Source organism: Myxozyma melibiosi, assembly GCF_037950935.1.
Source record: "Myxozyma melibiosi strain Phaff 52-87 chromosome Unknown BZA70scaffold_1, whole genome shotgun sequence".
NCBI lineage: Eukaryota > Fungi > Ascomycota > Lipomycetes > Lipomycetales > Lipomycetaceae > Myxozyma > Myxozyma melibiosi.
The window spans coordinates 3,546,787-3,570,964 of record NW_027042915.1 but is presented as its reverse complement, the minus strand read 5'-3'; the positions used below and the strand labels follow the sequence as shown (position 1 = coordinate 3,570,964).

At 51.7% G+C, this 24,178-nt stretch overlaps 8 protein-coding genes across 8 annotated transcripts; 5 read left to right on the top strand and 3 right to left on the bottom strand.

Moving 5' to 3' along the window:
- Nucleotides 1–185: 185 nt before the first annotated feature.
- BZA70DRAFT_273808 (uncharacterized protein) lies at nt 186–4,267 on the top strand. The gene is made up of 3 exons (XM_064911895.1): nt 186–1,317; nt 1,372–2,037; nt 2,105–4,267. The coding sequence occupies exons 1-3, from the start codon at nt 240–242 to the stop codon at nt 3,811–3,813; spliced, it is 3,453 nt and encodes a 1,150-aa protein (XP_064771502.1). The 5' UTR covers nt 186–239; the 3' UTR covers nt 3,814–4,267.
- Nucleotides 4,214–7,308, bottom strand: BZA70DRAFT_273807 (uncharacterized protein). Its single transcript, XM_064911894.1, has 5 exons — nt 7,008–7,308; nt 6,798–6,946; nt 4,961–6,737; nt 4,764–4,905; nt 4,214–4,683 (listed from the first exon to the last, which is right to left on the bottom strand). The coding sequence occupies exons 1-5, from the start codon at nt 7,123–7,125 to the stop codon at nt 4,518–4,520; spliced, it is 2,352 nt and encodes a 783-aa protein (XP_064771501.1). The 5' UTR covers nt 7,126–7,308; the 3' UTR covers nt 4,214–4,517.
- Nucleotides 7,309–7,560: 252 nt separating this feature from the next.
- BZA70DRAFT_254655 (HD domain-containing protein) lies at nt 7,561–8,701 on the top strand. Its single transcript, XM_064910766.1, has 2 exons — nt 7,561–8,183; nt 8,255–8,701. The coding sequence occupies exons 1-2, from the start codon at nt 7,805–7,807 to the stop codon at nt 8,581–8,583; spliced, it is 708 nt and encodes a 235-aa protein (XP_064771500.1). The 5' UTR covers nt 7,561–7,804; the 3' UTR covers nt 8,584–8,701.
- On the bottom strand, nt 8,571–10,906 carry BZA70DRAFT_51262 (glycosyl transferase family 4-domain-containing protein). Its single transcript, XM_064915165.1, has 2 exons — nt 10,103–10,906; nt 8,571–10,037 (listed from the first exon to the last, which is right to left on the bottom strand). Exons 1-2 carry the CDS (start codon nt 10,432–10,434, stop codon nt 8,855–8,857), a joined length of 1,515 nt encoding a protein of 504 aa, XP_064771499.1. The 5' UTR covers nt 10,435–10,906; the 3' UTR covers nt 8,571–8,854.
- A 1,846-nt stretch (nt 10,907–12,752) lies between these two features.
- On the top strand, nt 12,753–13,998 carry BZA70DRAFT_233388 (cation efflux family-domain-containing protein; the record flags this gene model as incomplete). The annotated part of the gene is made up of 2 exons (XM_064910255.1): nt 12,753–13,096; nt 13,158–13,998. 2 exons carry the CDS (start codon nt 12,753–12,755, stop codon nt 13,996–13,998), a joined length of 1,185 nt encoding a protein of 394 aa, XP_064771498.1.
- Nucleotides 13,999–14,654: 656 nt separating this feature from the next.
- Nucleotides 14,655–17,460, top strand: BZA70DRAFT_287767 (peptidase family M1-domain-containing protein; the record flags this gene model as incomplete). The annotated part of the gene is made up of 3 exons (XM_064913982.1): nt 14,655–14,686; nt 14,785–14,895; nt 14,979–17,460. The coding sequence occupies 3 exons, from the start codon at nt 14,655–14,657 to the stop codon at nt 17,458–17,460; spliced, it is 2,625 nt and encodes an 874-aa protein (XP_064771497.1).
- A 123-nt stretch (nt 17,461–17,583) lies between these two features.
- BZA70DRAFT_51241 (Endonuclease/exonuclease/phosphatase) lies at nt 17,584–19,466 on the bottom strand. The gene has a single exon (XM_064915164.1). The coding sequence runs from the start codon at nt 19,311–19,313 to the stop codon at nt 17,706–17,708; it is 1,608 nt and encodes a 535-aa protein (XP_064771496.1). The 5' UTR covers nt 19,314–19,466; the 3' UTR covers nt 17,584–17,705.
- A 2,426-nt stretch (nt 19,467–21,892) lies between these two features.
- BZA70DRAFT_51277 (major facilitator superfamily transporter) lies at nt 21,893–24,140 on the top strand. The gene is made up of 3 exons (XM_064915166.1): nt 21,893–22,595; nt 22,649–22,755; nt 22,825–24,140. The coding sequence occupies exons 1-3, from the start codon at nt 22,091–22,093 to the stop codon at nt 23,992–23,994; spliced, it is 1,782 nt and encodes a 593-aa protein (XP_064771495.1). The 5' UTR covers nt 21,893–22,090; the 3' UTR covers nt 23,995–24,140.
- Nucleotides 24,141–24,178: the final 38 nt, after the last annotated feature.

Sequence of the window (24,178 nt, the reverse complement as noted above, 5' to 3'; positions counted from 1 at the left end):
TGGTTTAATCTCCACGCGACTTTTCGTTTCTCCCAAAACAACTTCTAATTCTGTCTCCGCACTTGCACCAGACCGGCGATGAGATAAGCCGCACAGGGAATGTGAGAGGGTTAGGCTTTCCCGATTGGGCGCGCACTCCTTGCTCGACGCAGTGACAGCAGCAAAGCCGGGCAGCGGCAGCAGAAGCAGCAGAAGCAGCAGCAGCCCGCCAGACGCAGACACGGGCTCACCACGCAATCATGTCTGCGTTCTCTGTTGGCCACCGCCGCCGTGAGCGCGGGTCGGCCGACGAGCACACCGACACCGACCGCGACCTCGACCGCGACCGGCTCCAGAAACGCGACCGCTCCCGCTCGTCCTCGCACTCGCTATCGCTGCCCTTCTCCACCTCCTCGCGCTCGCGTTCGGTCGACTCCTCCGCCTCCTCCTTCCTCTCCCGCTTCCGTCGCTCGTCTGTCTCGACCGCCGGCTCGGACGGGCCTACGACCCCCACAGAGCCGCTCATTCCTGTCCCGCCGCCCGTCAACGCGAAGAAGCAAGCCAATCGCAGACGCGCGCGCACTCTCGAAACCATTCCGCAGAACGCGGCCACCACCCACTCGCGTCCGCCTCGCAGCCTCCGTCCTCACCGTCATTCGCACTCGGCTACTCGTTTGAATAGCGAAGGGTCGCATGGATCATCTACCTCTCTTCCGCACCGACTAAGCAGCTCGCGCAATTCTGTCTTCTCCTTCCAACGTCGTAACGTGCAGGACCTCTCGCGCTCCAGGGTCACGTTCGAAGAACCCGACCATCCGCTCCATGAGACAGATTCCACCACCTCTCTACGTTCGAGACCTGTGTCGCCGTCAAACGACTCATTTCCGAACCTACCACCGCCGTCCGTACGCCTCATTACGCCGGATCTGCCTCCTCAATCCTATCGTCCGCGCTCGCTGATGTCGTCGCTATCCGAATCTGATATCCATGTGTCCACCACAGACGATGAGAATAGACACTCTATCTCTGGACTCATGTCTCCCGCATCTGATACCATGAGCAGTGGATACCGATCACCGACGCGTCCGCTCTCACCGACCCCTTCGTCATCTTCCTCATCATCGAATCAGAAGAGCTTTGCAAAGCTGAGAAAGAAGGTTGCCTCTGCATTCTTCAACCACTCGCCCGCGTTTCGAAGTTCGGCCTCGTCTCCAACCAAAGAAACGCCTTCTATTACGTTCCCTGTCCAAAGCGCGTCGGATCTGCACATCAACGTGCCTGATCTGCGGCATCGTAGCTCCGGCACCTCTACCCCGATTGCATCTCCTGGCTCTCCCCGTACGTTGCTCGCCTCATGACGTTGCTTATAGACAATGACTAACTGTATCTTAGCCTATCTTGCCCGCTCGCTCTCAAATGTTTCTCACTCAAGCCGGCTTTCCAACACATCAGCAAATATGTCCCCGACATCGAGTGTCCAGCGAACCCGTGCGCGCAGCCAGACTTTAAACTCACTCGATAACGACCGACGCGCCAGTGTCCGACGTGACCTACCACAACTCAGCCAGATCACTGGACTCGCAAACCTCTTCTCGCTAAAGCTGCGCACTGGAAGTGAGCCGAATTTCGCCGAACTGAAAGCAAAGCCACAGCTCGCGTCCTCGACTTCGATCGCGACCTCGACGCCATCCCCGACAGGGCCTTCGTCTTCTCCAAAGCATGGTAATTCACCGCTACCGCTCGCGCTCCTCGATATTACTCTGCCTGATCACGAGGACGAAAACGAGAGTCCTGCAGAGTACCTCGAGAGAGTCGATCGTCTGATTAGCCGAAATTACATTGCATTACTGTTGTCGAAGGACGACTCGTCTTTTCACAAAAAAGTCCTGGATGTGTTTTGTGCGCGGTTCGATTTTACTGATGAGCCTATCGATATGGCGCTACGGAAATTTTTGCTTGTCGTACAGTTACCAAAAGAAACACAGCAGATCGATCGCGTTCTCGACGCGTTTGCTGAGCGGTATCACTACTGTAATCCTGAAATCTTCTTTTCCAAGGGTGAGAATCTGTTCAAGTTTTTTTAATCTTTATGTTCTTGTCTTTCTAATGTCTTATTTGATTGCAGACCAGGCGTACGTTATCGCGTTCTCACTCATGATCCTCCACACCGATGCATTCAACAAAAGCAACCGGCACAAAATGCAAAAGTCAGACTACGTTCGCAACACGCAGACCGAAGGTATCTCCAAAGACATCCTAGAGTGCTTCTATGACAACATCACATATACCCCGTTCGTGCACATGGAGGAAGAAATTGATCTCGGCACGCCGGCGTCTGAGAAGACCTTAGAACGCCCGCCGCTGCAGAGGCACCGGAAGAGTTTGGTTGGTCTTGCGAAGCAAAGTAGGGAGCCTATCGACCCCTACAGCTATATTGTTGAGAACCGACTCTCGGAATTACGTCCTCCGGTCTCAGACGTTTTACGAAGCACCGAGAATCCGTATTCTTACTCTGGAACCGCTCCACAGTTCAACGTCAAGGTGCTCCATAGTTTGTTCATCAATAGTCCTCTACTTCAAATCCTTCCACCGCGTTCGCGCCAGTCGTCTATAATGATGGAGCCGAGTATTCCTCGCGAACCTTCGCTCAGTTATATCAAGATTGCAAAGATTGGAATTCTCACGAGCATCGAGCGTAAGAGGCGGAGGATGATCAAATCGAGCTGGAGATCATGGGGCGTCTTCCTCACGCTCTCGCACATCTATTTTTTCCGCGACGTGAATTGGGTGCGTGGATTGATGGATCAGTTGAGTGCGTCAGTGAGTGCGGACGAGAAGAATGGACAGCAGTATCCGTTTGTGTTTTATCCGCCTATCCAGGGCTTTCACGCCGACGAGGTTATGCTCACCAATGACACCATCACCCTTCTCGACGGCGGCTATCAGAAACACCGCAGCTCGTTTGTGATTGTCTCCGAGGAAGGCGAGGAGGACTGGTTCATGGCAGACTCGCCGGATGAGATGAACGACTGGATCATCAAGATCAACTACGCGTCAGCATTGAGTACTTCTGGTGCAAAACTGCAAGGCGTGGAGTTGAAAGAGAACGGCGACCCATTGATGCGGCATCTTGTCGGCAGTCTGCGTCCCGGTACAAGATCTAATCCGTCAAGTCCGATCATCGGATCCTTTCCATCGCCGAAACGCGCAACTCCGCAGCCCAATACTCTGACGGAGAGCGAGCGCGCAAGCGCACTATTTTCCTCGCTCTTCTACGACGACGGCACGGTGAAAAACCGACTGTCGGACGCAAGTGTGCTGTCGTCCATCACGGAGGATCACTCAACGATTGCGTTCGCGCTCGAAGTCTCCAGAGGTAGATACCGGGTACTAGGCGAGAAGGTCAACGATCTGCAGGAAGAGCTTTACCGCCTGACGCAGATTCTGGACGAGGACAGCAGAACCGCAAAGCATCTCTCGATCCTCACGCCCATCCTTCCGCGCACGCGGGAAGCACTGATAGCAGCGGTCGGGTACATGTCCTCGAAGATCGACATGTCGCAGATAAACGCGATGCGAGTGCGCTGCTACCGAGAGATTCTTGTCAAAGAGATGGACAGCGAGCGCGTGGTGATTGAGCTTCTTGAGTATAAGCTCCAAGCGCTAACCTCCGAGAAGCAGAGTTCGGCGATCGAAGTCCTCGCTGACGGCGACTGCGCGCAGCATTATTCAAGTGCTACTGATCCCGAAAAACTAGCGGTCGTTGCATCTGAAAACGACGAAGGAGTTGCGAATGGCGATTACGAAAGCACGACTTTTGGACGCGCCATGTAGGCTCTTCTATTTTACTTATTTTTTTTTTCGTCCGTATTGCTCTGATCCTGTTTCTATTTCCATTATGGTTTCTTTTATCTTATTGACGTTATGTGGGCATGGTACAAAGAAGGCGTTTAAAGTGATTATCAGTTTCTCTTTCTTTTATTTTTCCTCTCATTTAGTTTGTCGTTTCATGTATCTAAGCATTTATATTCCAGAGTTTCCGGTGAGGATGTCGGCCGCATGCTATCTTTTGTTTTCCTATCATTCCCTTGTCATTCTTTTTCTTCATTCCTTTGCAGTTCTCCTTCTCATTCATTCCTTTTGTATATTTTTTCTTCTGATAGCCGCTGTGGTGGTATTCGTCGACGCGGTTTCTTCATCTATCTTTTATATCTAGGTGGGCGAGGGTCGTATGAGGATGTATATAGCTGTTGTGGATAATCTAAAAGTTGTTTTTTCTCATAGTAAACTTGCTCCAATTTTACTTTATTGCTATCGAAACGAAATAACTCCTCGAGCTTCCTGTGAATGGGTGGAGTGGCCGTGCATCATATAGTGGCTTCCGGTTGCTTCTTTGGGTGATAAAACCCTACACACTCTATTGAGTGACCCGCAGATGCTGCACTTGTACTGTAAAAGATATTCACCAAGCCGTTTATATAATCATACAAATCTATATCTATATCTTATACCAACAGCCAAAACATCACTAAGCCACTTCACACCCCCCAAATCTCTCGAAGCTCGTCGCGGCAGCTATCAACTGCGCACCCCGTCGTCGCTGCGATTTCCTGCAATACCTGGAAGATCGTCGCATGCTCGCTTTGATGCGACATCAGCTGTCCCGCGATTTTCAAGCTCTGAATCAAGTACGACCAGCAGGCTCTGTTAAAACGATTAGCACAACCTCTGAGCAAGATAAGTAAAATAAGAAAGTTAAGATAGGGAGCAGGGGGAATGCGCACCGGTTTTTGTTTGTCTGGGCTATTGCGCAGATCTGTTTTGCGTGCCATAGCATGGGCGGAGTGGCTTTTGCGTATTTGTAATGTCGTGGTTTATTCTGCATTAAGAGAATGCACGATGTGTGGTACAGCTGGTTACCATAGGCTAGAAATTGGCGTTAGCGTGTATCGTTATAAAAAATATAGGGAGGGGAACATACTAGCTGATCCATTACCGTACAAAACTGTCGGAAACGGGGAAACGTCCCGCCCATCCTTTTCCTCCTGGAAGGCAAACAGTGGTAACATGTACTCCGGCCTCCGCTCAACCCACTCTCGTAGCCCATTCCACAACTCTTCCCACTCCCCGTCATAACCTAAAACAGAAGCGTTTTCGTTGGGCAGCTGCTCCCACGGGCCATGGCTGTCAGCGTACCTTCCTTCTCGGGATATCAGCGCAATCACGCGCGCGGCAAGGAGAAGCGAGTAGTTTGCGTAGGAGTCGCAGGCACGAGAGGCTTTTGCCGATAGCCAGTGGGACCGAAACAATGCACTGATAGCGTTCACAGACATTGCTTGCGTGATGGTGCCGCCGTGGTTGCGGATGATTGTGGGTTCTTCGCCAATCATGACGGTGGCGATATCCATCCTTGCCAGGCACCAAAACATAGCGCCTCCGAAACCGCTGGTCATGCCTGTGATGTTGCAAGCTGCTAGAAGAGAAGCACAGGCAGTTACATGTCGTCGTCGGTGATTTGATTTGGACCCCATGAGTTCAAGTCCGCATAATATCACACAAGACGCAATGACTTCCATGCTACAGCTGGGTAATTCTGGAGCAAGATACTGCAGAAAATCCCAGTATATATCCAGCGTAACTCCAGGCGGGTAGTTCGAATCCACGCATTCAAACTGCTTCGAGGAAATGGCGAAAATCGCGTAAAGGAGAGCGTTGTTTGTAAGAGCCATGCGCGGTATCTCGACAGCAAAATGGTGGTCGTTGTTGCAGAGATCCAAGCTATCAGCGACGTTATCGACGTAATTCCGCAATAGCCGTGCTTTGTCGAGACTGGAGAGCTCGCTGCGACTGCGGATTTGTCCTGGGCAGATATGTGAGCGGGAGGTTGAGGTGGACCTGCTCGTAGCCTCAGATAAAGCAACCTCGATGCACTCGAGGAGGTTTATATGGAGGTCTTTGTAGGATATACTGATATCGCCAAGAAACTCCGCTTCTCCTTCTTCCTCCTCATCGTCCTCCGCGCCATCTTCCTCATCCTCCGACATCCCAGACGATGTACTATTCGACTGTGATCCTAAATAGCCTTCAAAATCAGGCGAGCATGATGCCGAGTGAATTCGTGGCAGCGAGATTGGTTGTCGAATTTGGTGGCTGTGATCGATCTCAGCGATATTTGAAATTGATATCCTATGCTCAAAGTTCTCTGCTCTAAGTTGTTCGGGATACTTCTCACGAGCAGCAAGACTGCCTTGTCGCCACAACCCGGTGTCCAGCCCTGGCATGCTAAACTTGTTCAGCTGAGCTGCGTCAGAAGCAGAAGACGATCGGTTTTCAGAAAGATTCAGAATAGTACGCAAGCTTGCCCGCTCAAGATTTGGTACTGCAGATCCGTTGTTGTAGGAGATTGTGGAGTTATCTGTTGTGGCTGAGGTATTGCTTGCTGAGGAGTCGCTGCGGTCACCAGGCTGTCTCGAAGGCTCTAACTGCGCAAATCGGGTAGTCTCCTGATCTGTACGGGCGTAGCCAGACAGATCTGTGGCTAGAGATACACCTTCAAGTAGATAGATTTCCGCTCGTTCGGCGGTGGAAACCTCTTCATGAATTGTCAGTCTGCTATCTGCTGGCGCACGGGTGCTGCTGACTCCAGTGTTCGCCAACGGCAACTCTGAACTCTGCTCTATAGTTCCATTGTCTGATTCCGAGATTTTGCGCTGTCGCTTCTTGGGAGGCCCGTTACCTCGCGGGCCGTCGCTAACAATCTATAAATCCGAATCAGCCATAACTACAAACTGCGTCCTCGAAAATGCATAAATACATACGGTGAACTGGGACACGCGAGGAACAACCGAAATGTGCCCTGATGCCGAGATGTATCGGGAGTTAGACTCCTGGAAAAGCCCTTTGACGCTCCATTGACAGTCTAGTTTCTTGGCCGCGCAGTTGTCGCAGGTCGGACGCTTCTCATCGCCTGTGGGGTAAGACACATGTCAGCAGGGATATATCGAAGGATAGATGTAGCAATTGCGTACATTTGCGGTGGCGTGAGCGGCAGGTCAGACACCCTGTACGCACACGACGTCGAGGGGCCGGGGCAGATGCCGGAGAGGGCTCATCGTCGGTAGCTCCGGGGCCTTCGGCAGAACCCATTTGCGAGCCCGAGAAGGGGAGACGGCGTCTAGCTCAAAGACAGGTGCAGAGATATATCCAACTAAAACTAGAGGCAAGCAAAGAAGAAGAGGAAGGTGAAGCAGAAGTGAGTTGCCTCAGGCTTCTTCTGAGCAGGACCGGCGCGGAGAGACAGAGAGAGGATATGTCGTGAAGCCGGGCTCGAGACGGATGATGTCAATTAGCCGGTCGGGTCGAAGCCGATTTTGGATGCGGGGAGGGCACCGACTCATCAAAACGTTCTTTGCTCTGCGGTTTGTCTTTTGCTTGGAGATCAGTAGTAGTTTGCACAGAAAAGAGATTAAAAAGACGACTCAATTGAGTTTAAAGATAGCTCACCATGACATCCCCTCGACCACTCTTCAAACTGAGCTGCCTGAAGCTTCTACCTACAAAATAGTAGTACTTGTCTTTTTGCCAATTATATTCGTTTTATGAGTTTATGTAGCAGACCAAAGAGTGGCTGCAGACTGGCTCTTGTATTTCACACAAAGTCGGCTCTTCGGAGCAGAGGCCATATCTCATCAACGCTTTTTAAACTTTCATCATCGTAAACAACAAAAAAAGCTCTCGGACGCGGTCGGCCTTTTTACACCCTGTGCTTCCGTCCTCGAGCTCACCGCCGTCGCGAGAAGAACCACTCAGAAAGATATTCACTAGAATGCAAGTTCCAGCCGAGGCCTCAGCGACAACCGGATCCGCAGCCTCGACGGCTGCGAACGGCACCGAGCCGCTGCAACAGCAATGGACGCCGGAACTCGCGATTCCAAAATCGATCCTGTCCCTCCCGGCACCGCTGTCGTTCTTCAGGATCCTCAGGTTTCTAAAGACCCAGCGCCGGACAGGCTGGCTTGATAAGGGCATTCAGCATGGCAACGCGGAGTCTATCAGCGATCATATGTATCGAATGGCGGTTATGTCTATGCTTGCTCCGCCGGAGGATAATCTTGATAGTCGAAAGTGTGCGATGATTGCTCTCGTGCACGATCTGGCCGAGGCCGTAGTCGGAGATCTGACTCCTTCCGACCCTGTCGGCGCTGGTACATTATCCCTTTTTGTTTCACGAATTTTGTGTCTTGTATCTAATCATCCTCCTGTGATTTCCGGACAGACGAAAAACACCGACGCGAGCGTGAAACGATGAACTACCTCGCCGACCTCATCCGCCCACTAAACCCGGACGCAGCCTCGCAACTATACACACTCTACCTCGAATACGAAGAAATGTCAACTCCCGAGGCCCGGTTCGTCAAAGATCTCGACAAATTCGAGTTTTTGCTGCAGACGGTCGAGTACGAAATGGACGTGCTCGAGGGAAAGGAGGATAAGAAGGTCGAGCTGGCGGATTTTTTCAAAGCGAGGAGTAAGATAAAGCATCCATTGGTGAAGCAGTGGCTAGGTCAGTTAGAGGACGAGCGCAAAAATGTCGTGGGTCTGTGATTGCGTTTTGTCGTTTTATCTGGCCATGGTCGATTTTTGGATCGTCTATAGGAGCTTTTGTTCTTTCTTTGTCGCATTTTTCTAAATAGACACCCATGCTAATTATCTAATTTACACTATACATCTAATGACTTGCTTCATGTTAATATTACACTTGAGATCTAAAAACCACCATCATAGTAGGAGAGGCAGCCATAAACTGGGATGAGTACTTTCTGTATCAGCACTGCAAGTCCCTCAACAAATACTTTTATCAATTCTGATCCAAGAATCAGATATTATCACGCCCAAATATTATAGGCGCAATCGTGTGTCGAGCAGTCAAACCAACCATACAAGTGAACCCCTGGATCAACAACAAAACCAGCGCCAGTCTATCTTCGCGCAGAGGTCCTGTCCACGTCAGGATCAGGTTGATGAGCGTCATGTTTGAGGCCGAAGCAATTGCACCGGTCTTGGAATCGTACTCTAGGTGAATGAGTTTGAATATACTCATAGTGCGAAGCAATAACGTCTGTAGTTTGCGCGGCTTGGTCGGGAAATATACTCGCGACGGCTCGAGAAGACCTGTCTCGGTATTCAGCTTCGGCAGCCGATGGCGCGGGCAATCGACGAGATGAAACAGTTGAGGAGCAGAGTACAAGAAATTGAACACCTGCGGCACCAAAAAAAGCATCAGCGTCTTTGCGAAATGGCCAACGATACCGACCTGCGCAAGCACCATTCCCGCAAAGTAGCAGTACGTGTCGCCCACGAATACGCGCGCTGGGAACCAGTTGAAGCGAAGGAGGGCGAGCGTGACGGCCACGAGCGGTAAGGTGAAGTATGTCGAAAAGAGATGCGCTTCCGTGCCTGGGTGCTCGGGAAGACCAAACAAGCGGCTTGGGAGGATATAGAGTGCGTCGTTGAGGAGAAGGAATATGGCGATGACGAACGCCTGGCCTGCTTCTAAGCCGTTCACCCCAGCGAGAATGTTGATTGAATTCGGCAGGAAAATTGCCAAAGAAAGCATGTAGACGTAGTATAGCGCTCCGAGATCGATCGTGGTCGGGTACGCCAGCGATTCTGGGAAAAACACCTTGTACGCAAACTCAGGCACGACGACCCGCGTCACTCCAAAATCGACATAATACACAAACATCATTGGCAATGCAGCAATCGCAGGCATGAACAGCTTATTCCGCCACCGAATGTCAAACAGATCGTCGGCTACACCGAGGACCAGCATGCTAAATAAGGAAAGCAGAGCGGCGAGGTACTCTGCCAGCTTTGAGTGTGGGAACATGCGTAGTGCGCGACCTTTGTGGAGAAGCTCGACGGCTGCGTCATAGCCTTGCTCGCGGTTTCCACCGCCTGAAGTGCTGGTGACGTAGTATTTGTAAAAGAGAAACGGGATAAAGAAAAACATAGAAACGAGGTAGACAACCGCGCACACCGCCCCCATTGTTTCGGCACTGTAAAGCAATCATTAATATCATTTCTCGTGATCTAGAAGTCAAAAGAGGCAGAGCAAACGTACATAACTGGCCGATCTTTCTTTCCCAAATCCTTACCAAAAAACCCAACTCGAACAAACTCCGGCGCCAAAATAGGAATCAGATTGACAGTAATAAGATATGCAAGGATTGAGAACCCGACACATGCTTTCAAAGGATCATACAGCGACGCATCCTCTTGCGAATTGAAAATAAGTGATAGCGCCAGTCCAATCGCCAAGAGCGAAACCAGCCGCGAGACAAAAGTGGACTTGACGGTGATTGTGCCCGCTGGTAGATCGACTGCCGATTTCGACCCCGACGACGACGACGCGTCAGGCTGATCCTTTGCAGCAGCTGGGATGGCGTTCGACATTGTATCTCGGTCAAGCGAGCACAATTGTGGTTCCAGAAGGCAGATTCGCTCAGGTTAACATATGCAAATATCGCCGTCTTCCACTTTGAGTGATAGAATTGCTTTGTTCTGTGCAAGACGACAGACAGATCATGGAAACTGCCACGTCTCACTCTTGCGCGTTCAGGCCAGGCCCTGCTCGCGAGATATTTCGTGCACGTGCTTGATCGAGGGGTTTGTGTTTCAGCACTGATTGGAAGCACTTTGCTCAGGTCATAACGTGGTGTCCATTTGTTCAGATTCTTTTCTACAGCGGAGGACAAGGTGTGGCTATGAAGGGAAGTTTGAAGCAGAATAGAAACAGAGGCAGGGTCTGCACAGTGACGCGCGAGGCTGCTCTCAAGATGCAAGATATTGCTTCGTCGTATTACCGCCCAACACAGATCTGGTCAGATGCTGTATCAGGCAGTCCGGATCAAAGAGCTCTTTGCGGACCAATGCCTGATCAAGGCTATTAGTGCTCAGTGAATGAAATATGAAAGCAAGAGCAATGGCTGTCTCCTGGCGTCTCGATATCTGGCTATAGCCGTGCCAGCGAACCGCCGTACCGCCGTACAACCCTCGTACTACATGCTTCCCACTTTTCAGCTCGTCACACACATTTCAAAATCTAATCAGGATAACCATAAAACTCTGCTGGTAGCATACCAGCATTCGGATACTCGCTGCTTGACGCTGTACATCCGGCTAAACAGTAGTGAAGAGGTGGATGCCTAGAATGGAAGTGCATCGGGTAAGGGCTGAGTTAAGTTGCGTATTTGGCTCCCACGCTTGCAGAAGGCAAACTGTGCGCCATTTGTGAGCAATTTTGCGACAGCTTCCTGCGCAGATGCTGAGCTTCAAACTTCAGTGACTGTTCAGTGACTGAGATTGGAGACTGAAGGAGCAAGAGAGGAGACGGCCCTGATGGTTATGAGCAAATATGGCCAAGCCTCTTCGCTCGTACTCGTTTTCGCGGTCTGGAGTCAAGGTAGAAACGAGCAAATTCGCTGCTGCTATAAACAACATCCAGACGGACAGGGACCTGCCGCCCTGCCGCATCGGACGGGGCGGAGGTTGGCAGGAGGATCTCCTTGCGTAGATCGCGCTGCCCTGCTCCAGAGCACTGCGCCGGTCCACTCCTACGATGCCGTATACTCTGTATACTTTGACCACCACCGCAGAGCGGGGAACGGCTGGGTGCGGCGCAGTGCTGGCTGTCTGTCGACAGGTTTAGAGGCGGCCGCGGGCAATCAGATATCCGCCGGCTGTGTTTGGCCGGACGCGGCCGGTGAGCGAGTTTAGTGCGGAGCAGATAAGTCGGCGATGTACCGCAGCGGTCGAGGGCGCCCGCGTATTCGTGTTGACAGCCGAACAAGGGTCTCGTGCGGGTTTATTGGTGGTCACTGCGCCGCCGCTTATTGCTTTTATTGTCCTGCGATCTGTTGATGTTTCCTGCTGTTGTCGCTTTATTCGCCCTTCGCTCGGGATCATCGTAATCTGTAGTCAGTGATCTCGTACTTTCACTCTCGGACCGCACCGTCCAGCAGAAATCTCGCCAATATCCCGTTGTTGGCCTGCCCGGGCCGGCGACCTTATTTTTCGGCCGTTCCCCTTCGCCTGCCGCTGAGGCTCACTCCCACCGTAAATACAACTTGACTCCCCGCCCTCCCTGCCTTCCTCTCCCAGGTCCCTCTCCCTGCTGCCTGCTCGCTCCTGGTCCCGGCCCGCTCCCCCCTGCTCCGGCTCCTCGCGCTCGCTCGCTCTCACTCCTCGACATGCCGACCGCATCCGTCGTCCCTCTCGGCGGTGGTCCCGGGCCCGACGAGGGGTTCTCCCCCGTTAAACAACCTGTAGTCGTCAGCTACGCCGTCTCCTCCGACCCCTCCTCCTCCTCCTCGGCTTCGGACCCCCTCGACGACGACGGCGACGACGATATCGAAGACTTCATGCTCTCGTCTCCCCATGAACACGACCATCTGCTCCCCATGCACGACGTGCCCCAGAGTGTCGCGTGCGCTACCCGCCGACGGCTATCGGACTCATCTCAAGATTTCTCGGACGACGACCGCGGCGTGCTCTCGCACCTCTACCGCACCGTCTCCATCGGCGGCTCACTAGCCGCGCAGAAATCCGCTCAAGTCCTGTCCAGCACCGCTCATCAGCTCGCGACATCGCTCGTGGTGTCGTCAAGTAAGCAGCACCACCACTACCACAACCTCAGAGGAAAGTCCGTCGACAGTTTCCAGTTCCGCAGTCGCAGCTCGTCACATGCCGGTGCGCGACTGAAGCTGCACGAAATGCGTGCACAGTACCTGATCGGAAATACAAAGTCTCCATATGACTGGGCGTCGATGATTGTTGACGACAAAACGCTGTCGCGGATGCCCCGCAGGATACGAAATTTTTACAGATCCCAGAATGAGCTCGCGGAGCGATACATGGAAGTCGACAGTCTACTCGATTCAGACATCTCTCACACAATGATCCATGATTATACAGATGGCGTGTCTGCTGCATCACGAAGAACTGCTGTGCCTGCAAACATAGACGAGGAAGGACAGACGCATTTAAATACTGACGCGCGTGAAGAATACTCTGGCATTGTCACTCTGGCAATCATAGTCAATTTCCTGATCAACATGTAAGACTGCCTTTTCTTTTCTTCTTTTTCTTGTCGCGCTTTTACTGATCGTTCGATGAAGATTTCTGCTGGCGGGAAAAGGCGCTATCGTGATTCTCACAAATTCAATCTCGGTCATTGCATCCTTGGTAGACTCTGCGCTCGATTTCTTGTGCACGACAATAATCTGGCTGAGCACAAGCATGGCCGAATCCACCGACTCGACGACCCGATTTAATTATCCGGTCGGCCGTAGCCGGCTGGAGCCGATCGGAGTGCTTGTGTTTTCCGTCATCATCATCGTGTCTTTTTGTCAAGTAGCAGTCGAGGCGATCGAGCGGTTATATAGCGGTCCGCGGGTTCCCGTCAGGTTGGGTCTACCATCGTTTGCAATTATGTCGATGGCGGTCATACTAAAGCTGTTTGCCTGGCTATGGTGCCGGTCAATAAACTCATCGGCCGTGCAAGCTCTAGCCCAGGACGCAATGTCCGATATCGTGTTCAACATCTTGTCAATGCTCTTTCCAATCGCGGGACACTTGTTCGGATACTGGTGGCTGGATCCTTTGGGCGCGTTGCTCTTGTCGATATACATCATCCACCAATGGGTCGAGACCACGCTCGAGCACATCCGCAACCTGTCTGGAGTAGCCGGCGACTCGGTCGACAAGCAAGTCGTCACCTATCTCTGTCTGCGATTCGCAGAAAGCATAAAGCAGGTGACGGCGGTCAACGTCTATCATTCTGGCGATAGACTACAGGTCGAGGTTGATATAGTAGTCGAGGACCAGCTGTCGCTCCGCGATACGCACGATCTGGGCGAGGCGCTGCAGTATGCGATTGAAACGCTTCCTATGGTCGAGCGGGCGTATGTGCATCTCGACTACCGGGGCGATAACTTTGTGGGCCACATCCAGAGATGACTTTTGTAGATCTTGTTTCCGTCATCTCCAGTGTCGCTCTTCCTGCATATAAACGGACATATTTGGATATAGCAACGTCATAACCATGTTAATAGAATCTAATACACATCTGATGTAAGAGGACAGTAAGAAGACATAGAGTTCGCCCCGAGCCGCAGGCCTCTGATGTCGGGCTCTTCCATTTTTTCCTGCTCTTCCCGCGACTCAGTCCGCTCAGCCAGCACAGAAAGAGGCAGCCCGCACCAGCTCCTTCTTCGTGCTTCTTCCTGCTGCTTCTGCTGTCGGACCTCACCCTCCCCGAGCCGCCCGACCCACTTCCTTCGTGAGTTTCGGCCATTCTACCAGGACCAATGCGTCTTTCTCCGCCAATAGCCGTCTTCTCGCAACTCGCGTGCGGTGTTCGCAGTCAGGGCCGGGTAGCGCGTGGGTGTCTACGTTTAGCTCCCATCCGCCAATTCTCGCTGTCCGCGGCTAAAAGTAGAAGACTTCCGCTTCCCGCTCTGCCTGCTCTCGCTCCGTCATCGACTCCATCTCCTCCGAGTCCTGCTCACCTCTCCTCCTCCTCCCCCTTCTCCTCGCCTTCGCTCCTCTCGACTGCTTCTCGAAGCTTACATTACGCCTGTCAGCACCACCACAGCCTGCAACGCGATCCCGATATGCTTGACGCCGTCGTCTCTGGAGGCTACAGGTACCTACTCCCCCAGATCACCGCTTCCACCGTGATCTATTCTCAATTCTCCTCTCTCCGTGCGCTTTGCTGACTTTTTTCTCTTTTTCTTCATCTAGCACCTCTGGTGCGAGAGAGATCCTCCCCCAGAACGTGAAGCCCCTTCACTATGATCTATCCCTGGAGCCTGATTTTGAGAAATTCAAATTCGAGGGTACCGTCTCTATCCTGTACGTATCTCTCTCCGCATCACAATCGGCAATTGTCTCTTTTATTCTTCCCTGTACTCTGACTAACTTCTGCCGAAACACAGCTTGGATGTGTTTGAGACCTCGAAAGAGATCACTCTCAACTCCCTTGAGATTGACATCCACTCCGTCGTGCTCACCCTCCCCGGTGACAAGCTCGTGTCCCTCCACTCCTCTGAGACCAATGATGACCAGCAGACCGTCAAGTTCATCTTCAATGAGTACTTCACCGCCGGTTCGCAGGTCAAGCTCACCATTGACTTCACCGGAATCCTGAACGACAAGATGGCCGGTTTCTACCGCTCTTCATACACCGCCGAGGACGGATCGACAAAGTACATGGCCACCACGCAGATGGAGCCCACTGACTGTCGTCGTGCCTTCCCCTGCTTCGATGAGCCCGCTCTTAAGGCCACCTACGCAATCACCTTGATCGCCGACAAGAACCTCACCTGCCTGTCAAACATGAACGATATCGCTACCAAGGACCTTGGCAACGGCAAGAAGGCCGTCTCCTTTGCCAACACCCCGCTCATGTCGACTTACCTGCTCGCTTTCATTGTCGCCGATTTGCGCTATGTCGAGACCACCTGGTTCCGTATCCCTGTCCGCGTTTACGCCACTCCCGGAAACGAGAGCCAGGGTGTCTTCTCCTGCGAGCTTGCGGCCAAGACCATCAAGTTCTTCGAAGAGACCTTTGACATGCCCTACCCTCTTCCCAAGATGGATATGGTTGCCATTCCCGATTTCTCGGCCGGTGCTATGGAGAACTGGGGTTTGATCACTTACCGTGTCGTCGACTTGCTCTTCGATGAGGAGACCTCCGGCGCTGCCACTAAGCAGCGTGTTGCCGAAGTCGTGCAGCACGAACTCGCTCACCAGTGGTTCGGAAACTTGGTTACCATGGACTGGTGGGAGGGCCTATGGCTCAACGAGGGTTTCGCTACCTGGATGTCGTGGTTCTCCTGCAATGAGTTCTACCCTGACTGGAAGGTGTGGGAGTCATACGTCACCGACAACCTCCAGGCTGCTCTCCGTCTTGATGGATTGCGTTCCTCGCATCCCATTGAGGTCCCCGTCAAGCGTGCCGATGAGATCAACCAGATCTTTGACGCTATCTCCTACTCCAAGGGATCCTGCGTCTTGCGAATGGTCTCCAAGTTCCTCGGAGAAGACGTCTTTATCGCCGGTATCCGCAAGTACCTCAAGAAGCACAAGTACGGCAACACCCAGACTGGTGACTTGTGGGCCGCTCTTTCAGAGGTTTCTGGCAAGGATGTCTCTGCTTTGATGGACTCCTGGACCAAGCAGGTTGGATACCCTGTTCTGACCGTGACTGAGGCTGCCGATGGCAAGAGCATCACCGTCCGCCAAAACAGATTCCTGACCTCGGGTGACGTCAAGCCTGAGGAGGATGAGACCATTTTCCCCGTTTCGCTCGGCTTGAGAACGAAGAAGGGCGTCGATGAGGAGTTGATGCTCAACACTCGCGAGGCCACTTTCCCCGTCGACACTGGCTTCTACAAGATCAACGCTGACCACTCTGGCATCTACCGCACTGCGTACTCTGCCGACCGTCTCGCCAAGCTTGGAAAGGCTGCGCAGGAGGGTCTTCTCAGTGTTGAGGATCGCGCTGGACTTGTCGCTGACACCGGTGCTCTTGCCGCCAGCGGCTACGCTTCCACCACTGGTCTCCTGAACCTCATTTCCGGATGGAAGAACGAGCAGGAGTTTGTGGTCTGGGATGAGATCACTGCTCGCATCGGCGCTATCCGCAGCGCGTGGATGTTTGAGGATGAAGCTGTCAAGGAGGCGCTCAAGAAGTTCCAGCGCGACCTTGTTGCGCCCAAGGCTTCTTCCCTCGGCTGGCAGTTCGATGCCAACGTTGGCCATGTCGAGCAGCAGTTCAAGGCTCTCATGTTTGGCTCTGCTGGAACTGCTGGCGACGAGACTGTCGTTGCTGCTGCCAAGGACTTGTTTGCCCGCTTCGCTGCTGGAGATAAGAAGGCTATCCACCCTAACTTGAAGGGATCTGTCTTTGCCATCGCGCTGCAGAACGGCGGTGAGGCCGAGTGGGAGGTTATCCACAACACTTACCTCAACCCCATCAACACTTCGGAGAAGAACACTGCTCTGCGTTCGCTTGGCCGGACAAAGAACCCCAAGCTGATCCAGAAGACTCTCGACATGATTCTCGACGGCAGTGTCCGTACTCAGGACTGCTACCTGCCCATGGGCGGTCTCCGCACCACTGTCGAGGGAACCCGTGCTCTCTGGGCCTGGGTTGAGGCGCACTGGGACGAGCTCGAGAAGCTTCTTCCTCCTGGTCTGTCGATGCTTTCTTCGGTCGTTTCGCTTGCGACCGGAGGATTCGCTAAGGAGGCTGATGTCGATGATATTGTCAAGTTTTTCGAGTCCCGCAACACGAAGGGATACGACAAGGGTCTTGCGCAGTCGCTTGAAAGCGTGCGGTCAAAGATTAAGTGGATCGAGCGTGATGGCGAGAACGTCAAGGCTTGGTTGAAGGAGCATGGATATCTCGCTTGACTACCTTCGCCCGCCCGGTTATAAATATTATACTCTATCATAAAGACGGAATGATATAAAGAATACTCCTCTTTTCCAGAATCAATACTACTTCACATATTTGCTATAGACACATTCCTTAAGCTACTAGAATACACCATCTCGACCAAGGGTCTCGAATGAGCATAAGAGCACAAATATATACATAAAAAATTCTCCCCCGTCCTCCTACCTACCGTAGCATAAACTCAGTACAATCTGGCTCACTACGTCGGGACAGACGTCGGAACAGACGTAGGCACGACCTGACCGCGACGACGCCGAGGTCTGACTCTGTCAGCGCCAAAGATAAGGGCCAGAATACTGGTATCCTTGTTTTTCTCCACAAACGCCGAAAGAAGGCTGTACAAGTACAAGTACACCGCAATGAGCGCAACAATGGACGAGACAAGCGTGACGTTGCCGGCCCGCGTGAAGAGCAGGTAGAGCGAGAGACCAAAGTACCATTCTGCCTTGCGAATCCGGCCAGCCTTGCGAGAATGCAGGTGGTCGTTTTGGGCCGAGACTTGGTCTGAGACGACGGCGTAGAGGGTTTTCATGCGCTTGTTCTTCGCGGCAACTAGTTCATCCGACTCCTGGGGCTCCTCTGCCTCTTCGGCCTCGGGCACAAAGTCATCTGTGGTCTCGGTCGTGGTGGCGGCGATCGATTTCTCGGCGAGCAGGTCGACGAACTCGGTGGGCAGTGGACCGGGCGCGGCGTCGATGGGCACGGTGGCTAGAGCGTAGACTGGCGAATGATCTGACGTAGTCAGACTCGGCAGCGATGCGTATTTCTTGATTGACACTTTGTTCTTCTCGAATACGTCGAGGTAGAGCACGCGGTCGCACCAGCTAGGCACCCGCTTGGTCGTGTATGCTCTCGACTCGCCTGATCCTGTGTACTTGTACGTAGGATCGAACGTGATAGGTGCCTCCTTGAAACCCCAAAACGCAGTTTTGTTGGTCAGCGAATCCGTCAGCTCGTCGTGTGGCAGCCAGCTCTCGACAAACGAGCCGCTTTCGGGCGCAGTCCATTTCGGCGCGTCCTTGGCCGCAGCAGGTGTAGCGACCGGAGCAGCAGGGATCTGCACGCGGTAATTCAGATCGCCGCAGAAGAAGACATGCGTGTCGTCTTTGTAAAGGAAGTCGCGGTCTCGCTGCTCGTCGACGACCGACGCAACGACGTACTCGTCTCCTGGGTTGACGGGCGGGAAGAACGCGAGCTTGCGCGCCGTGTCGACGAAGTTCTGGTCGCGTTTGGCCTTGAGGCCCTCGTTTGCTGCGAGATGGGCGGCGACAAAAGTCAGGCTGACGCCCTTGAATTTTGTGGGCGTGGGCGGTGGTAGGCTTTTGAAGCTGACCGGGGCTGTGGGGAGAGGGGTTTTGGAAGACTCGGAGGCAGGTGCTTCTTCGTCGACGACCGAGATTGTCACGCGGATAGCGGCGGCACCCTTGAGGCCCATTGATAGGGCACCGAAGGAGACTGCAGAAGTACGAACATCGGAGGCAATCAATTGATCCTCGCCTTCGGCGGCGGTCTTGATGAAAAGGACACCCGCGGTGAGACCCGAGCTGATCGACGACACAATCTTGTATGGCGCGAGCTCGAGCGTTGTGACGGCCTCGAAGAAGGGTTTCAAGTACTTGTGCAGCTTCTCAAAGTAAAAGACCTCATGGATTGGCGCAAGCTCCTCGAGCGAGAGGAAGATCAATGACGGAGCGGCCTTTGCGGTCGGCGCTGCGATTGCGGCCGTTATGGCCGATCGCAGAGGCGCGACAGGCTGCAGGGTCTGGCCGCAGTTGTAGGTGAATAAGAGGGTGGAGATAGAAGACATCTTTTGGCTGTGACTTTGTAGAGTCCTTCCAATTGAGCTGGATCAGAGAGACGATTGCGAGCAACTGGGGAAATACAATTGATAACAAACAGCGCTGATAAAGCAAGTGGACGGGGTCTGGCCGCGATGCGATAAGCCGTGTCAGCGGTCTCGAGGACTGAGTAGCAAACCTTAAATGCTGTTGACGAAGAATATCTTTGTTTCCGCCGATTGCCTTCTTTCTTGCTCTACATCTTCTACTTATACATATTGTTTTTTGTTCATTATCTTTGATTATCTCACTAGAAATACAAAAACAGACAGAATCAACAAAGATCTGTGCCCCTTCATCGACATTCAGCCCTCATCGTCCCAACCAAATGGGACACGAAAAACGAAAGCCAAACTTCCTATTCAGGACCTATACAAGATAGCTACTCTCGAGAGTGGTCGTCTAGAGTAAATCTAGACGAATGGCAACGGAACCCCTTATGAAAGCGACCAAGTACCGTCGTGGCAAAAAAACCTCTCTTTACTTTTTGATTGAAGAGAAAAAAGAGAAAAAGAGAAGAAAATTTTGGATCACCGAAGGTGCGCTTTATACTGGCGCTAGTGCCCTAATCCGGGTAACTTGGGCTCTTACTTAGGGCTCGAGAGGTAGATGCTGGGTTGCCAGACGCCAAGTAGGAGATTGATCAGGCTTCGTATTGGTGTGAATGTGTATGTGGTGCAGCTGTTCTCTGTTATACGGTTGTGGATCTGTGTGGTGAGAGCGGCAAATCGAAGCGGTGTGAATGTGTATGTGGTGCAGCTGTTCTCTGTTATACGGTTGTGGATCTGTGTGGTGAGAGCGGCAAAAGTACCTGATGAAGGATATCTGATACCCTGCCAAGTGCACTCTTGATATAGCTTGGGCATGTGAATGACAAGCACGTTCAGAAAGCATTTGTTTGCCCTATACTTTACAAGGCACTCAAAAGTATGTCAAGAAGGCGTGACAGTTTGACGTGGCTACTTTGACCGGCTGTATTCTTTCATTGTCTGTTCTTAGCATTGTATACCCTCAACGCCGTCTCGCGCGCCGACGGTCCAGCGGGGTCCCGCGCCGGACAGAAGAGAAGTGCGACTATCAAACGCTGGTCTACGCAGAAGGCCGAACCATATCTATAGCCCTTTTTGCGATGATCCCACAGATACAGTAAATTGAGAAATTCAGCCATGAAAGTACGCAATGTCCAGACTGCAAGCCTCGTATTCTCTCTTCGCAGGTCGCCGGCTTCCGCGCGAATCTGTCTACATTGTGGTGGGATTACTGAGAAAAGATTTTGCTGTATTGTTTGATTTTGTAAAGTTTCTCAGCGGGGTTTGTTTGAGTCGTTATGTCCCTGATAGTGTTGCTTACAGGGCTGATCGCATAACGGGCACGATGTGACCCTGTCGGTTCTATATCGGCAATCACTGTCGAGGACTATCGAATATTAATATCTGACGCTCAGCTGGAGTAGTATTCCTTTTGAGATGACCGGCGTTGCTGCTGCATTATTTACAACGAACAGGGTGTGAGTATCATGCACCAAATCTGCTCGTACTCGCGTGAATAATCTGCGATCTACTGGCTGTCGGATACAGCTCGGGATAGAAAAATGACGAATAAATAGAATTCTGTCTACTTCAGCCGTCTGTGGAAGTCAGTGGGGTACTATCGTTTATATCTTACACACGGCTGAATCTGTAGAGTTTGAGTATGGCGCGATACTGCTGAAAATATCAGGTTATTAAGCTCAGTTGGCACGGTTGAACTTCAGAGAATCATAATTAGTTTTCGTCCCATTCATTGTAATCAAGACAGCACCCCGACTCACAGTCAACCGATCCATGTTTCTTATGGAAGCACTGAATCGCCAAAATCAGATACTCATCGCATCTGCGTGTGATGTTCCTCCACAATCGTTGAGGGGACCAGCTATCTTCAACCTAGACTATTGCACTTTTCCCTTTCAAAAATTAGTCAAATAGAACATAAATGATGAATACCGATAAGCTCTCAACACCGCTTGGCACAATAGATACGGCGAGCACAGGATGCAGCCTTTGTTTGATCTTCGCTTCGCCTCGTAGATTTAGATTCCGGTTTAAGGTTGCGCCTTCTGATTTCGCCATCTGGGAGTCATGTCGCATCAATCCATCAATAGCTCTCTCCCAAGGCACACAGCTGAGATGCCCAGAATTGTCTTTGTGGAAAGGGTATTTGGGCCGAATGGCTTGGATTATCAGAATCTGCAATGAGCTGGGAAATCGTGAGGAATATGTCCTGGTTTGGTTTGGTAGCTCGGTAGCAACAGCTTTACTCCAACCATCTTACTGTAATACCCTGCTTGACAATATCCACGATGTGTCTTAGTGAACATGGTAACCTATGGCTCATAACTACTAGCAATACCAAGCTGTCTGATATTAGTTTTTTTGATGAAGATACCCGTTACTTTTCCCTGCACGTCTTTTTTCTTGGCCAGGATCTGTCTATACAAATTCGATTTCTGATTCATCACATCATCTTGCAATTGCGACATTTCATCTGTCAAGTCCACTTGCCGACTGATTTTTCCAAATGAATATACTAGCTTTGATACCGGTTAATACGAAAATTGATTGCAGACAGCTCACCGAAAGAGAAAAACAGCTCAAAGACCCGAAAGGTTTTTCTCTTTCGGTGAGCTGGATACAAGCCCACCCGAGGACGACTATATAACCCGTCTGATATCCATCTGAAAACGCCCCTCTTCTTCAAACAAAGCAGTATGGCTGACCGCTCTCGAACCTCCATCGCCTCCGAAGCTGAGTCTGAGAAGAAGGCAGCTGTCGTGCTTGAAAACGAAAAGGGTGCCAACTTCGACTCCTCATCGCTTTCCGACTACGACAGCGTCTACGGCGGTGTTGCGGCAAAGCTCAACATCCCCGATGACTGGCCAGAGCTCTCTTCAAGGGCTCCTGAGAAATACTATTTCTGGTCTCGTTCAAAGAAGTCCGACCCCCTGCTCGATGAAATAGCCACTCAACCGTCTGTCTTTGACGATCCCGATAAATGCAATTACTTCCGCCCGATTGACAACTACGAGAACCTGCACCGGTTCGATCCAAAGTTCCGCTGGACTTGGCGCGAGGAGCGCAAGGTTGTTCGCAAAGTCGACTTGCGTATCATGACCTGGGTTGCCGTCATGTTTATGGCTTTGCAGCTGGATCGCGCGAATATCTCCCAGGCTGTTGCGGATAACATGCTTGATGATCTTCGTTTCTCCACAGACGGTAAATATCCTGCTGAAGTCCTGCGCTGGTAATGCTGTTGCTGACCTTTACAGTGTTTAACAACGGAAATACGATCTTCAAAGTTTTCTTCTTGATTTGCGAAGTGCCATCGCAGCTCGTGAGTAAGAAACTAGGTCCGGATGTGTGGATTCCCATACAGGTAAGTTGCCTCCCACTACAAAGCTTTATTACGAAGATCTCATACTGACGTGGTCTGGCAATCGTCTAGATGATCTCGTGGAGTATCGTGGCGCTGTCTCAGTTCTGGCTGAAAGACGAAGCCGGATTCTATATCACCCGTGCCTTGATTGGAGCCTGGGAGGGAGGCTTTATTGCCGACATCTGTCTCTATCTTTCCTACTTCTACACCAGCATCGAGCTACCTGTCCGCCTAGCTTATTTCTGGGCGGCCTTGACCACGTCGGAGATCATTGCCGCGTTTATGGCCTTTGGAATCCTTCGCATGCGCGGAGTTCTCGGCTATGAGGGATGGAGATGGTTGTTTTTGATTGAAGGATGTATTACCGTCGTCATCGGTCTTATCTCATTTCTTCTCATGCCTCCCTCGCCCACTAAAACAGCCTCCTGGTTCAGAGGCAAAGACGGCTGGTTTACGGCTAAAGAAGAGGCTATCATAGTCAATCGGGTTTTGCGAGACGATCCAAACAAAGGCGGAATGCACAATCGCCAGGCGCTTGACTGGAAAATGCTCGGGAAGTCATTCAAAGACTTTGATCTGTGGCCCATCTACATTATCGGCTTGTTATTTGGCATCAGCGCGGCCCCTGTCGACACTTATCTCACGCTGACACTGCGATCGCTCGGGTTCACCACTTTGCAGACAACACTTTTGACTCTTCCCAAACAGTTTCTTGGCCTGTTCACGCTACTTGCTATCACCTACGTTTCCCAGCGCATCGACCAGCGAAGCATTCTCGGCATCTTTGGCCAAGTCTGGGTTCTCGCCCTTCTTATCCCGCTCCGAATCTTCGACGCCGGCTCAAACCGCTGGTCCAAATACGCAGTCACAACTATCTTGATCGGTCATCCTTCCACGCACGCTATCCAAGTTGCCTGGACTTCCCGCAACTCAAACTCGGTCCGCACGAGAACGTTGTCGGCAGCGCTGTACAATATGTTTGTCCAGTTAAGCGGTATCATATCCTCCTACGTATACCGCTCCGACGATAAGCCGTTATACAAACGAGGAAATTCAGTGCTGATCGGGATAGCGTGCCTGAACATCGTCAACTACATCTTTGTCAAGTTCTACTACATCTTTAGAAACCGGCAGCGTGAGAAGATCTGGAACCAAATGACGCAGGAAGAGAAGGTGCAGTACACTCTTACGACGAAAGATGAGGGTAGTCGGAGACTTGATTTTAGATTCGCTCACTAAGCGCTTTCGTTTTCGTGTTCTTTCTCTCTTAGAGCTAGAAAAATGAATTTTGCTAGAGTAGCGCTTTTTTTTGATCTATGTTTTTATGATTTTTAATATACGCTCGTGCACGACCTAAATACTGAACCCGAGAACTTCGGTGACAAAATCTGTTCACTCTTTCCATATGCATGAGCATATACGC

Excerpts from the sequence above, each read along its gene's own strand:
- BZA70DRAFT_254655 (XM_064910766.1), top strand. The coding sequence starts at position 7,805 with ATGCAAGTTCCAGCCGAGGCCTCAGCGACAACCGGATCCGCAGCCTCG. Across the intron at positions 8,184-8,254 it reads TTCCGACCCTGTCGGCGCTG|ACGAAAAACACCGACGCGAG; the intron begins GTACATTATCCC and ends ATTTCCGGACAG.
- BZA70DRAFT_51277 (XM_064915166.1), top strand. The coding sequence starts at position 22,091 with ATGGCTGACCGCTCTCGAACCTCCATCGCCTCCGAAGCTGAGTCTGAG. Across the intron at positions 22,596-22,648 it reads TCTTCGTTTCTCCACAGACG|TGTTTAACAACGGAAATACG; the intron begins GTAAATATCCTG and ends TGACCTTTACAG. Across the intron at positions 22,756-22,824 it reads ATGTGTGGATTCCCATACAG|ATGATCTCGTGGAGTATCGT; the intron begins GTAAGTTGCCTC and ends GCAATCGTCTAG.
- BZA70DRAFT_273807 (XM_064911894.1), bottom strand. The coding sequence starts at position 7,125 with ATGGGTTCTGCCGAAGGCCCCGGAGCTACCGACGATGAGCCCTCTCCG. Across the intron at positions 6,947-7,007 it reads CCGCTCACGCCACCGCAAAT|GCGATGAGAAGCGTCCGACC; the intron begins GTACGCAATTGC and ends CTTACCCCACAG. Across the intron at positions 4,906-4,960 it reads GTACGGTAATGGATCAGCTA|CCTATGGTAACCAGCTGTAC; the intron begins GTATGTTCCCCT and ends GCCAATTTCTAG.
- BZA70DRAFT_51262 (XM_064915165.1), bottom strand. The coding sequence starts at position 10,434 with ATGTCGAACGCCATCCCAGCTGCTGCAAAGGATCAGCCTGACGCGTCG. Across the intron at positions 10,038-10,102 it reads AAGAAAGATCGGCCAGTTAT|TGCCGAAACAATGGGGGCGG; the intron begins GTACGTTTGCTC and ends ATTGCTTTACAG.
- BZA70DRAFT_273808 (XM_064911895.1), top strand. The coding sequence starts at position 240 with ATGTCTGCGTTCTCTGTTGGCCACCGCCGCCGTGAGCGCGGGTCGGCC. Across the intron at positions 1,318-1,371 it reads TGCATCTCCTGGCTCTCCCC|CCTATCTTGCCCGCTCGCTC; the intron begins GTACGTTGCTCG and ends ACTGTATCTTAG. Across the intron at positions 2,038-2,104 it reads TGAAATCTTCTTTTCCAAGG|ACCAGGCGTACGTTATCGCG; the intron begins GTGAGAATCTGT and ends ATTTGATTGCAG.
- BZA70DRAFT_51241 (XM_064915164.1), bottom strand. The coding sequence starts at position 19,313 with ATGTCTTCTATCTCCACCCTCTTATTCACCTACAACTGCGGCCAGACC.